The 13,716-nt window shown below is 58.2% G+C and overlaps 1 protein-coding gene across 4 annotated transcripts in view; it reads left to right on the top strand.

Moving 5' to 3' along the window:
* WDR20 (WD repeat domain 20) overlaps positions 1–12,312 on the top strand; it is a 50,392-nt gene extending 38,080 nt beyond the window's left edge. For 2 of the 4 annotated variants that reach the window (XM_037503878.2, XM_054692214.1), the window contains one exon: positions 10,326–12,312. In XM_037503878.2, the coding sequence (XP_037359775.1) occupies positions 10,326–11,603 (1,278 nt within the window). In that variant the 3' untranslated portion in view covers positions 11,604–12,312. The remainder of the gene's footprint in view (positions 1–10,325) is intronic. The other 2 variants (XM_037503877.2, XM_037503881.2) reach the window with 2 other exon arrangements.
* Positions 12,313–13,716: the final 1,404 nt, after the last annotated feature.

The following is a 13,716-nucleotide window of genomic DNA, read 5'->3' as shown; positions in this document are numbered from 1 at the left end:
AACCCCTACGTCTCACCAGAGGTAGTGCGCCTTGGTGTGCGTTATAGGCGCAGACCACTTTCCATCCTCTCAGCTTTCCGACCTGGAATTACCCAGGTTTAAATGTGAATTATTTTGTTGACTTTTCCCTTTTCTGTATGGGGTAACGTGCAGTTCTGGTGGCAGAGGTGCAGGAGTCCGTGGCGGGTGCTCAGAAGCGCTGGCAGGGGGCTGGGCAGGGCTGCTGGCATCGATGGTGAAATAAGAAAACATGGACGTTACTTCACAGAGAGTTCTTGCACACAGAAGAACTTGATGGCTTTTCTTGGGCTGCTTAAGTTGTAACTGAACCTTTCATGTGTATGCTTGACAGGGGTTTAGCTAAGGGATATTCTCGTGCTCTTAAAAATATTTCCTCTAAAATCACCTTTGACATAGTTAAAATCCTGGCACTTAAAATGAGATCACATGACATAGCTCTTGCCAGTGTTGTAGAATGTACTGGGTTTCTAAATCTTCAGTTTCATTCTGGAAGGTGGCTGAGATATCTGAGCTATTTGTTCAGGAACCTGTCAGGACCATTAAACGTGGCAGATAGCCGATGCCAAGTAGATTCTGTTTGCTGAAACTGCTGGAGTGACTTTTCCGCTCCGGATACCGCTGCTGTCCGCGTGTCCAGGGTCCGTCCTCCTGTTTCAGTCTGATTTCCCAGCAAAGGGAAAGGTGAGGTGGGCTTGCAGAACCGGGAGCCCTGGGCCGCAGCCCTGCTTGAGACCTCAACCCCGGGAGGCCAGGTCAGGTCATGGGGGGCCTGAGGCTCTCCCCGGGAGGACCCGCCAGTGGCTTGCCTGTTGGCATGGATTAGCGCCAAGTCTCTTTGCTGGGAAACTATGCATCTTGACAAATTGCCGTTCAGGTGCTGCTTTGCCCGCAGTCATTGTGGTGCATAGTCCCTGCGCCTACCCAGGCCCGCCCGTGCGCCTGCCTGCGGCCCTGGCTGCTGGGGTCTGCCAGCCACGCCATCTTCCCTAGTTTCATCTGGGTTGACTGGAAACAGAACTTGCCATCTGGATTGACAAACTAGAGGAAAAGGATTCAGTCCCATTCTCTGTTAAAAAAATTCTTAAGCTGAAAATTACTGTTTCCCTGGATGTTTTATTACTATCATCCTGGGCAGTAGTTTCTAAGTAGCCGGATTGGGAGGAGGTGAGCAGAACCCACCTTTTCTGCACTAAGAGTTGTGAATGGGGTATCAGTGGGGGAGTTTGTCTGTGTTCAGGTTGGGGAGAGTTGCTCGGTGAGGGCACCGTGTAGAGGGCTGTTGGTACGCAAGGCCCGGGAACTGCCCTGGTCAAGCGGCACCAGGTGCCGCTTAGGGAACCGGGAGATGTGTCTCGAGGCAGGCGGGTGCCTGGCTGCAGGCCCCGGGAGTCTCAGGTTCCGGGTACACAGCTGCTCCGGACAGCGGCTTGCAGCTGGGAGGCCCTCTCACTCCTCGTCACCTAAGTGGGACTTGCTTCAGGCTCTTTCTTACATCTTATTTGAAAATGACTGTTCCAAATCCAGGACTGTGTGTGGGCGGAGGCCAACTTGGAAGTTGCAGCTTGAGGCGGAAGTGGATTGCCCCCACAGAAAGGAAGTTTTTGACTCTGAATAATACTGTCATCAGGTCTTAGTATGGATGGCCAAGAGCCAGGGTCTCTGGAGGCCTGTTTCTCAGGAGGCCTGGGAGTGGAGGTTGAACACCTGCCAGACTTGGTGTTGCTGTGAGCCAGAGTTTTAGATAGACCTGTGCGTGGCGCAGTGGGCACTAGTCGGCGTTTTGCATTTTGCAGGTGAAGGAAATAGTCAAAGTGGAAAGTAAGTGAAGCAGGTAGATGATGGAGTCGGAGTCAGAGATTAGTTCCAAGCTCTTGCTGGCCATTGACGAAGCCCCACCATGACCCTGGCTCTTTTGTGAGCCCATGAGATGAACTCAGCACCGAGGGGTGTGCCAGCTATATTGTGCTGTGTGGTCCAAATATAAAGTAAAAGTAGGAGGCATCTAGAAGGTGATGTCTGACCTGGGTCTTGAAAGCTGTGTGGGAGTTGGGGAAGCGCAGGACAGCCTGGAGGAAGCAGCCAGGAGAGAGAAGGGGCCCTGGGTCTCGGGAGGTAGGAGTCACAGCCATGCAGGCGCTTGGGGCTGGGCTGGGTGAGCCCACATCTCACACTGCATTGCGGGGGCACCCTGGGCGTTAGACCAGGGAGTGACAGGATCAGACGTGTCTTTGAAACTCTTGTCAGCACTGTGGGAGGTGGGATGAGTGGGGGGAGAGAGCATGGGCATGGCAAGACCAGCGTGGAGGCCTGCGAGGGCCCAGGTAGAGCAGAGGGCTGACTTCGTGTGGTGGGTGCTTCTCACTCAGGGCGCTTCTCACTCAGCCACTGATGTCACCTTCCTGTCCTGGCACAGGTGAAACCTGTGCTCCTCTCTCCTGAGAGGATGGCGGTGCAAACGTAGCACCACACACTGACAGAGAAGGTGGGCCTGCGGCAGAGAACATGGGAGGCCAAGGGGGGAGAGCCCAACCAGGTGAGAAAGTGGGGCCGGAGGGAGAGCAGGGCAGGGCTGGGGTGAGGGGACAAGAGAGGATGAAGCCCCTGGAGAGGGTGGCGTGAGGTTGGTGGACCTGTCTTGAGCTGGCCTGGTCTGGCTGCTTCGGCTGTGTTGTGGGGTGCCACAGAGGGGAGCTTCTGAAAATTACTGGGGCTGCTTTGGGGGGCTCACTTGGTAAGATGTGTGAACACTGGGTTTCTGACTCCTTTTCACCGCCCTGGGTAAGAGTGGGAAGCACAGGTGGATGGGGGAGGGCAGGGTCCTTGCTGTACTGACTTTAAGAGGCCTGTGTTTGGTTGACGTAGACCTGGAGCTCCAGACTAGCGGTGTAGTCTGAGAATTGCCAGCGTGTGACTGCAGTCCTGTCCTTGAGAGGAATAGCCCATGGGCAGAGGGCAGGAGCCACCAATTGCTTGCTAGGGTTCTGGCCTCCCTAAAGGAGCCTTGAGAACCCTGAAACTGACTGTTTCCACCCAGCTCCTGGGAGCCTGAAGCCTCAGGGTTCAGACCCCTGGCCCCCAGCTGGAAGGTGGGGAGGAAGATTGATGGAGACTGCTGAGGGGGCCCTGGCCTGAACTCAGTAGGAGAAAGGGAAGGGGAAATCGTTTTCTGGGACAGCCGCTGCTCCCCCTGCTCCCCTCACCCAGGTGGAGGCTCAGTGCCCTGGGTGGAGGCCCAGATGGAGGCTCATTGTAAGGACAGGATGGCAGGAATGGGGCTGGGGGTGGGGGGAGGGGTGGTCTGTCTCCATCCGGCTCACCAGACCCTCCCCTGCGGGCACCCCAGCTGGGCCCCCTGGCCTCCCTGCTGAAGGTACCTGGTGCATGAAAATCCACTACTTGCTTGGATGGATGGATTTAAATTTCCAGAAACCTACTCGAGATTAAAGATAGATGAAAATTTCTATCTGGGAATCAAGTCGATCTTAAAAGGTGATTTTCCCCCATTAAAATTTGTTACAGTGCTTGTTTGTAGAAAGCTCAGCATGTAGAGAATTCAGGAGTGGGGACGCATCCCCGTGGGCCCCGCTCGCTGGCGACTGTTCCCTGGGCCATGCTTTATTTTTTTTTTTAATGGGATGAGACCGTGAGGATTCATGCCTTGGCGGCCTTCACCTTAAGCCTGGCTGCTGCTCTAGTCAGTCCAGGTCAGTTAAGGCCCAGAGGCGAGCCCTGCCCTCTCCAGGCCGTGGGCAGGCAGGCTTCGGGAGGAGATGGCCTCCTCGGGGCCTGCGTCTCTGTGTCGCTCACCTGTGAGAGTAGATTTTAGGTTTTGACTGCTGGTATCTGCACACGTCACACCCCTGCTGGCTTCGGGGCCTGTTGAGGGAGTCTGGCCCACCCTGCAGAGCGAGAGCTTCCTGGAAAGGAGGGGCCCAGGTCACACTGCTGGGGAGAGGAGCACCCCTTCCTGCCAGTGGTCGTGATGTGTTTGGGAAGGAGGGACTAGAAAGGAGCAATTTCTGCATCGTGATGACTGCACCGTTTTAGTTCTTAGAGAAATTCTGGTCATTCAGGGTCGGTCCCATCTGTTGGGCAGTAGCTTTACAGGGCTTCGGGGCCCTTGTCAGGTACGGGTAGTGTGTGGTGGCCTTTCCTCTTGGCTGCTTTAATCACCGCCATGGACTGAGACCCTGGCTGGGCGCAGGCCTGCTCCCGCTCTCAGGGCAGCTGAGGAGGGTCTGCTCGGCAGGGCAGGGGCTGGCTTGGCGTGTTGTGTCTAGTTCTAGAACAGAAGAGTGCTTTTGGGCATTTTAGTTTTTGCTGTTGCCTTTTTTTTTTTTTTTTTTTAAAGTTTTATTTATTTATTTATACAAGCACTGGGTACAGTCCGAAGCATGGGAGGGTGAGAGAATTCACCAGAGCCAAGGCAGGGAGCAGAACAGGCAGAGTGACGAAGTACGCTGCTGAGGGGAGCAGCGGGCGGCAGGAGAGGTCTGCGCGCCATGTGGGACCCTCGCCCGGCGGCTGGGGATCGAACCGGTGCTGCAGAGGCTGCGGGCAGCTTCGCAACCCAGCGCTCAACCGCTGCGCCACCGGGGAGGCCCTGCTGTTGCTTTTTTAATCAAAGGAAGAAAATGAGCACATGAGAGCTACTCCTTAAGGTTTCAAGATGATGACAGTGACATCCGACCCTCTTTCACCAGCTCTGGGATGCCCTTTCCAGGGCTTCCTGAGGGAGGGTAGCTCTGCGCCATTGAGGAGCTTGCGGCTACGTCAGGCTGCCCGGCAGGGGTTGTGGCTTGGCTGGTTCGGGAGTTCTGCGATGCCCTGCGTCTGTGCTGGGGAAGGCCTGCCATACCCCACGGGCCTTCCCTGCATCTGTGATGCTCGTGCTGATCCAAGGACCTGAGGGCTTAGGGAGCTCGGCTAAGGGCTGTGGGCAGTGGCATTCTGTCACCCGTGCACTGGTCTTTGTTCTGCTTCCTTCTGGCTGGTTCAGTGCAGTGAGAAAGCCGTCCTGCCTGCGCTGTCAGCGGCTGCTCTGGGCCTCACTGGGTTGACACCGGAAGTGGGACAGTTCAGAACCGGGCATATGGGGGCCCCAGGGAGGGGTTGGGGTGGGATCCCACTTCCAGGGTGGGGTCTTGAGTCCAGAAACGGCATGTTGACACCAGGCTTAAAGTTCTGTTTCCATGAAAATGGTTATAAAACCGGGCCTTGCAGCAGTTTGGAATTTGATGTTCCTCACTGGGCGCCCAGTGGCCTTGCCAGGACACTGACCGCTGGCATCTCGGCTGTTGAGTGTCCCTCCTGCCACAGGATGGGCTCTTCCCTCCCGCCACCATCCTTGCCTCACCTGTCTTGCAGCCTGGGGCGGGGCCTTCCTCCCCGGGCCTGCTGGGCCCCGCCTTCCTGCCCTGCGCTCTGCCCAGGCAGCCTCTCTGCCCTGCCCTCTGTCTCAGCCCCACTTCCCGGTGGGCAGACCCGAAGGCCTCAAGCCCTAGCCTGCGGGGGCTCCGCTCCACCGCTTCTTCTGCCCTGCTTGTTCCTCCTCGCAAGATTCCTTGTTCCTGTTGGCTGCTTTCCTGACTTTTGCCCTCCCTGTGGGAAGTTCTGTCCACATTTTCACACTCTCCCTGGCTGCATGTCCTTGCTCTGGCGCTGCCCACAGCCGCTTTCCTCTCCCTCCCCAGTCATGCTTCCTGCCTGCTCACGCAACCGCTTCGTTTCTCCTCCCTGAGCACCCCTTCTCTTCTCACACTGCCCCCAGCCCCCCGCACCCAGCCTGACCATGGCCAGACACCCCGTGGCGAGTTGCGGACACTGCTATCTGAGCCCCAGCGGCCAGCCCGTGCCCAACCTTGCCCACCCTTCCGTGCCCGCTCCGTATGGCGCCTGCTGCCGGGGAGTGTTGGCTCCTCTGGCCGCGTTGAGAACGCACAGTGCCGCCGTCTGTAGCTGATGCCGAGCAAGCTGCATCTGCCCAGTGGAATTAATCTTAAGAGTTTATTTTGTCCAGTATGTTTAAAATACAATTTCAGATTTCATCAGTATAAAAATTACAAAAGAGAAAGTCAGTGTTATTTTTCCTCAGAATCCGGTGTGTATTTCACATTCACTGCGCCCCTCATGCACTCTGGGCCATGGGGCCACCCCCCACACCCAGCTTGGGCCTTCACAGTCCTGCCTCTCTCATGTTCCTGCCAACTCCCCGCCCCGCCTGGTGCTCTGCTGAGGCCACAGCGTCCTTGTCCAGGTCTGCAGCTGGGGCTGTTCGGTCCCCAGCCCTGCTCCTACCAGCCCCGTGCCCCAGCACAGACAGGCCCTTCATGCCCAACTCTGCCCAGGAGCCTCCAAGGTGGGCACCCACCACAGCTATTTTTCAAGGCCCTGGTGCTGTGGAGAATTCAGCCCACAGGGAGCCCCACCATGTAACACTGGGCGCTGCTGAGGGCTTGGCTGCTCCCACTGGCTGTTTTCTGGCACAAAATACATACTCTGACAGGGTAGACTCTGGGCTTCGTCTTCATAGTTGCTGAGTAGCTGTTTCAGGGTTTCTGTTTCTTAGCTTGAAAGACAGGAATAAAATTCTTTCTGTCTTCTTCCTTTTTTGTTAAACACAAAACAGGTCATAACCCAGAGCAATATAAAATCGGGGCTCCCTGCTAAGCTGGCATTGGTGCGTGCACCCACCCTGGTCCGGTTGAGGGCAGCCTGTGTCCACGGCCTGGCCTGGCCTGCCCGCTCACTGGCTTGGACGGCCCCCGCCTCACGGCGGCTTCTTCTGTCTCTCTGGGAGGCTCGCGTGTGGGGTGCTCCCGCGCAGGGCCTTCGGGTGTCGCTTGCTCTGCAGTGCACTCTGCCCGCACCCCACCTGCTGTCTGAGCCCTCCAGCCTGGGCTCAGCCAGCCTCACCCCCTCAGGCAGCCTTTCCAGCCGTCCTGTCAGCCTGAGGTCGCTCTGACCCCCTGCCCCGTGCTGGCCTTTCCCCACTCCATCTCTTCACAGTGCTGCACCCCCCGGTGCACATCTCTCTATGTCAGTGCCTGAACGTGTGCCCTGCACATGAGGACAGCTGTCATGGGTCCTCTGCGCGCCTGGCGCAGGGCGTGCACTGGGGGGAACAGAGAAGCAGGGGGCGGGTCTGCAAGCGGAGAGGAGGCGCCTGCGGGAGATGCTGCTGGTGCTGCCGCCGCTGCCGGGCACCTCCCCGGGGTCCACTGAGCATCACCATGCACCCCTGCAGCTCATGCTCCGCAGGAGTGCACTTCCAGGGCCTCATCCTGCAGGGAGGACCGCTCATTTCTTCGTGAGCGCCTGTCTGTGGGGGACGTTGAAGTGAGCCACAGGGATCCCGTCACTGAAGACCACAAAGCTTTAGGAGGAAACAGGAGGCTGTCTTTGCACACATGCAGACAGTGTGAGGGGGTCGCAGCAAAAGATGGGGTGCTGGGAGCTAGACGGGCAGCTCAAGGCAAGCCTCCGGGCCAGGGCCTCTGGCTGGAGGGAGGTTTGCGTGAGGCCCCTGCGGTGTTGTTCTTGTGCAGGCTGCTTCTGAGGCTCACGGCCCAGTGCCCGGCATGCAGCGCAGACCCAGACTGGATGTGAGCCCTTGTCCAGGAGAGCGCTGCGAGCCCAGAGGTGGGCTGGACCAGGTTGTCCCCAGAAGAGAGGACACATTCCCTCTCCTTGCACACAGCCTGGCCCCTGCAGGTGGAGCCTGGTCCTCTGCCAAATGGCCAGGGTTGGCACATGCAGCGTGGGTGTGGGAGACGGTGGGGCTGCCCTCACGGCCTGATGCACCCGGTCAGAGCCTTGTGTGTTGTTATGGGGTGAGCGTCGCGCCTCTCAGTGGCAGGGCGGGACTATTTCTACCTACTGTACTGGCTCCCAGCTCTCCACACTGTTCTATGGGCCTTATGGCCCAAATGCAGTTTACTCCTAACTGTCGCACCAGGCCCTCTCATGCCCTCCAGTTCTGAACATGTGTGAGAGTAAGGTGGGCTCAGGCAGGCCTGACTCCCACCTCTGCCTTGGCCCCTCAATCCCCCTGACAAGGCCACTGAGGTCAGGAATATGGGGTGGGGTAGGCCTCCTCTCAAATAAAGGCCCAGATTGGCCTTGCCAATTACCTTGGAGCCTCTTGTAGGAGAGGCTGTGGCCGTTGAAGTGGTTGGGCCTGGGTAGGCTGGGGGCCTTTGCTAGGGAGGCCACCGGGCAGGCGGGGCAGGCAGGGCGGGAGGCCTTGCACTGTCCCTATGGTCTGCTTGCTGGCATCTGGTGATGGATGTGCCAGCGTGCCACTGCGGCATGATGCCTCCTGCCAAGTGACTTTGCCCCACCTTTGTCCCAAGCCCCCGGTCCCTGCGTGCCAGTGGTGTGGCTGTGTCAGGCCTTCCACGGCCTTCCCTGGCTTCCCCCCCCAACCCCGCCCCAAGTCTGGGTGGCTTGTTAACTGCCCACCTTCTGCAGTGGTCAGCGTGGCCCGGTGGTGTCGCCTTAGAGAAGCCAGGTCTTCCTGTTTTGTGATCTCCTGTGGGCAGAATGCAGCAGCTCTGGGCTGCCCTCCACGCCCAGAGCCCACTGAGGCCACGCTGGGGCTCTGGCCAAAGAGGCGCAGCTGAGGGGAACCATTAGTCTGCAGTTGGCGAGGGCCGCAGCAAGTCTTTGGGCAGTTTTCACTTTTGACCTGAAAGACATGACTGGTCTGTGCCTGTTTGTTGTGTTTTTTTTTTTTTTTTTTTAAATAAAGATTTACTTATTTATGGGCCTCCCCGGTGGTGCAGTGGTTGAGCCCTGGGTTGCGAAGCTGCCTGAAGCCTCTGCAGCACCGGTTCGATCCCCGGCTACTCCCCGGCCACCGGAGGAGGGTCCCACATGGCGCGCAGACCTCTCCTGCCGCCCGCTGCTCCCCGCAGCAGTGTACTTCAATCTGCCTGCTCTGCTCCCTGCTCTGGCTCTGGTGAGTTCTCTCACCCTCCCGCGCTTCTGACTGTACCCAGTGCTTGTATAAATAAATAAAAATAAATCTTTAAAAAAAAAAAGATTTATTTATTTATGCACACAAGAACTGGGGTATAGGTCAGAGGTGTGGTGGGTGAATGGATTCACCAGAGACAGAGTGGGGAGCAGAACAGGCAGATCGACGGAAATACACTCCTGAGGGGAGCAGTAGGCGAGACATGAGAGGTCTGCTGCACCATGTGGGTAGCTCCCTGGCTGGCCGGGGGATTGAACTTGTGCTGCAGAGGCTGTGGATTGCTTCATAGTGCTGTGCTTAACCCCTTGCGCCACTAGGGAGGCCCTGTTTGTTGTTTTTTACTTTTTTTCTTTAAGATTTATTCATACAAGAACTGGGGTGTAGGCCAGAGGTGTGGGGGTGAGAGGTTCACCAGAGTCAGAGTGGGGAACAGAAGAGGCAGACTGACTGAAATCTACTGCTGAGGGGAGCAACAGGGAGACAGGAGCGGTCTACTGCACCCTGTGGGTCAGCTCCCTGGGCGGTATCGAACTCAGGCCGCAGTGGCTGGCAGTGGTGTAATAGTGCTGAGACTGAGCCCCTGTGCCATCAGGGTGGCCCCTGGTCTGTGCCTGTTGAAGGATCAGTTGGTGAGTGGCCACGCGTAGCTGCCACGGGGGCACAGAGACTGGCACGTGCCCCTGAATCAGCTGTCTGCTAATTTCTTTAAACACCCTCGTGTTCTGAAGAACTTCTGAAGGAATTGCTTGTACAGACACACGGGACGGGGTGTCAGTGACTCTGGGCTGAAGTGGGGACAGGGTGAGTGTGCCCACATCTGCCCCCACCGCCCGGTGCCGCTGGCTGGGCCCCAACCAACTCCCACTAGGAGCGGCCAAAGCAGGGGGGGCCTGTGTGGTCGGCCTTTGACTCCCAAGGGCACTCAGTGCGGGGAGCGGGGAGTGGGAGCTCTCCTGGTGTGAGGACGAGGGGCTTTCAGGGGCTCCCATAGGGGAAACGCATGTGGGTACAAGCCAGGGTCGCAGCTGGTCCTGGTGCCTGCCGCCTGCTCTGCGTGTCCACACGGGTGCAGAGCTGGCCCAGAGCATGCTCCTGTAGGCTCGGGGCAGGACCGACTCCTTCCCCGGAAGGCCCACACCCAGTGCAGTTCTAGAGGGTCCTTCTCCAAGGGGCCAGTGCTTGGTGGCGGGGCTGGCACGGGGTAGGCCGTGGAGTGCTCGACACCCTCGTCCTTCTCACCCTGAGGCAGACAAGTTTTCTTGCTGGAAAAGTAGCCCTTTATACCTTCTCCATCGTGATAACGTGTTCTCCTTTGTCTTCACAGAGACTAATAGACAAGTCACGAGTAACCTGTGTCAAGTGGGTCCCCGGTTCGGAGAGCCTTTTCCTAGTAGCCCACTCGAGTGGGGGCATGTACTTGTATAACGTGGAGCACACTTGTGGCACCACAGCCCCCCACTACCAGCTCCTGAAGCAGGGAGAGAGCTTTGCCGTGCACACTTGCAAGAGCAAATCCACGAGGAACCCTCTCCTTAAGTGGACGGTGGGCGAGGGGGCCCTCAACGAGTTTGCTTTCTCCCCAGATGGCAAGTTCTTGGCGTGCGTGAGCCAGGACGGGTTTCTGCGGGTGTTCAACTTTGACTCGGTGGAGCTGCACGGCACCATGAAGAGCTACTTTGGCGGCTTGCTGTGTGTGTGCTGGAGCCCCGACGGCAAGTACATTGTCACCGGCGGCGAGGACGACCTGGTGACCGTCTGGTCTTTCGTGGACTGCCGCGTCATAGCCCGCGGCCACGGGCACAAGTCCTGGGTCAGCGTGGTGGCCTTCGACCCCTATACCACCAGCGTCGAGGAAAGCGACCCGATGGAGTTCAGCGGCAGCGATGAGGACTTCCAGGAGCTGCTGCACTTCGGCAGGGGCCGCGCCAACAGCACGCAGTCGCGGCTCTCCAAGCGGAACTCGGCCGAGAGCCGCCCGGTCAGCGTCACCTACCGCTTCGGCTCCGTGGGCCAGGACACGCAGCTCTGCCTGTGGGACCTCACGGAAGACATCCTTTTCCCCCACCAGCCCCTCTCCAGAGCACGGACACACACCAACGTCATGAACGCCACGAGTGCCCCGGCCGGGGGCGCGGGCAACAGCGTCACGACCCCTGGTAGCACTGCGCCCCCTCCCCTGCCCCGGTCCAACAGCCTCCCACATTCCGCCGTCTCCAGCGCTGGCAGCAAGAGCAGCGTGGCCGACGGGGCCATCGCCTCGGGGGTCAGCAAGTTCGCCACCCTCTCGCTGCACGACCGCAAGGACAGGCACCACGAGAAGGACCACAAGCGCAACCACAGCATGGGCCACATTTCCAGCAAGAGCAGCGACAAACTGAACCTCGTCACTAAGGCCAAAACGGACCCCGCTAAGACCCTGGGGACCCCCCTGTGCCCCCGCATGGAGGATGTTCCCTTGTTAGAGCCGCTGGTCTGTAAAAAGATCGCACATGAAAGGCTGACTGTGCTGGTCTTTCTGGAAGACTGTGTGGTCACGGCCTGTCAGGAGGGGTTTATTTGCACATGGGGAAGGCCTGGGAAAGTGGTAAGTTTTAACCCTTAATGCTGCGCTGGGTCTAGAACTTGAATAGGTAGTGATTTTTTCTCTTGTGGGAGGGGAGGGGTGTACGACGAATGTGAATGACACTTCTTATTCTCAGTGTAAATCTAAGTGCATCAGAGCCATAATTTTGGATACTGCATGTCATGTAATTCTGAATCATTTGATAATTCACCTTAGAACGGTAAAAAATATAATCAAACTAATTGCCAGCCAAGTCAGTCGCCCTCCTGGGAACCCATAGCGTCCCGAGGTTAGCGTCCCTCTCCTAGGCACTTCAGGGCAGGAGCGTCACGGCCGCCGGGAGCAGTGACTGCAAGATGCTGCAGTGAGGCTTCTGCTCCAGCTGGAACCTTCTCGCTTACCTACTCAGTTAGACTATTGTACACCTGACCAGTCTTCAGTACGGACGCCGTTAATTGTCATTTATAGTCCAGTTTTTTATCTTAATCATAAAATATCTAGGAATCTATGAAATTTAACTTTAGGAACAAAGCATTCAGCAGGGTTGATTGATATTATTTTTACATTGTTCTGGCAATCCACAGAAAGAGAAGAGCCTTAATTTTTAAAACCCATTTTAGTCATTTTATGACAATTAAAATTGTTTAATAAACATCTTTTTTCAAAGAAGCAGTTTGTAGCACTTTGATTGGGATTCTGTGCACTCACCGGCCCGTGGCCCAGCCAGGTAGAGCGGCCCCGAGGGCCGGTCCGTGGCCCTGACCCAGACCCGCTGCATCCGATGCCGCCTGCCGCCACCAGGGGGACGGTTTATTCTGCCTTCTGGTGGGTTTGGTGGTGTTTGGGGCTTCTTGTGGTCAGAAAGGCATGTGACTGTCGGCCATGGGCAGACCCCGGCTTTGTTTCCTAAAGACTGATGGACGCCCCTAGTCCAGTGCCCTGACCGGCGCTCATGTGCGTTTGTGACCCGCCCAGAGGGGATGCCGCGTGCAGGCTTCCTGTGGTTACTGCTGGACGGCGGTCCTGGTTCCGGGTAAGGCTGGGGACACTGGTGCTGGCCTGGCCCGCGCTGCCTCGCTGCCCCACCCAAGGCCTCCCTGGGGCCTGGCGGCCTGCACTCCGGCCACCCTCTGCCGAGACCGCCTGGGCCTGCATCTGGGGCTACTCCTCAAACTCCCGCTCCGGTGCGGCCGAGGTGGCTCTTTGACCTGTGTATTTTATGTCAAGACATGCTCACTTGTTAAACTTATTTTGGTCACTTAGGTTTTTCTGTCTTGCACACCTTGTAATTAAACACAGCTAATGATCACTCACTGCGCTGGTTTGAGTAGCGATTGCGATTCAGCAAGTGTCCTGCAGGGCACACTGGCGGGAACACAGCCCTGCCCTGGTGCTCCCCGCCCTCCTCCACCCCAGGCCAGGCCGGCGACACACCAGCCTCAACGCGCCTGTTTTCCCCACTGCGTGGCCACTGGAGCCCCCTGGAGCCTCCACCCGGGCAGGACGGCCCTGGAGGAGAGTGGCCTGCAGACGCTGAAGACACGCTCCTCCCTTCCTAGTGCTTCCTGCCCTCAGGCAGCAGCGGTGGCCACCCTGGGGCATTTCTCCTTCTGCCTGGAGCTGAGCGGCCGCGTGGAGCGGGCAGGGGGCAGAGGAACTGCCCTCGGTGCTCGGAGTCATCACAGTTCCGAATTCAGGGTCTGGTCATGGCTCCAGCCAGGAGCAGCTGCCCCAGGTAAGTGGCCTCTCCGGGGCTCGAGCCACCTCCCGAGTGCAGAGCTGGCGGCAGACTGTGGCTCCTGTGTGCGCATGTGACAGCAGCTCCAAGGGACAGCCCTGGGGCCTCCACCCAGCCCGGGTCAGGTCTGGCAGGAGAGGGGTGGGGAAGATGGAGGAGGGAGTGTGGCTTGCACCTGTGGGGTCTGCTCAGACCACGGCAGTCTCGGCTGGGACGAGGGCCTTGGTCACGGCCTTGCTCTGCCTGCTGGCGCGGGTCCTTGCTGTCCCCCGGTGGGGAGGGGCTGCACCGCCACCTGCTGCCCTCCCACTGTGCCCTGACCCCAGCCCTGCCTGACATCCAGCAGGGCCTGTTCCTGGGGTGGGGTGGGGCCGGAGGAGAGGCCGCTACAGAGCAGGTCCTCGCACGCCCCAG

Source organism: Talpa occidentalis, unplaced genomic scaffold, assembly GCF_014898055.3.
Source record: "Talpa occidentalis isolate TD23 unplaced genomic scaffold, MPIMG_talOcc4v2.1 talOcc4.11, whole genome shotgun sequence".
NCBI classification, from domain to species: domain Eukaryota; kingdom Metazoa; phylum Chordata; class Mammalia; order Eulipotyphla; family Talpidae; genus Talpa; species Talpa occidentalis.
Note: the sequence above shows the minus strand (reverse complement) of the source record. Positions and strands in the feature narration are given on the sequence as shown.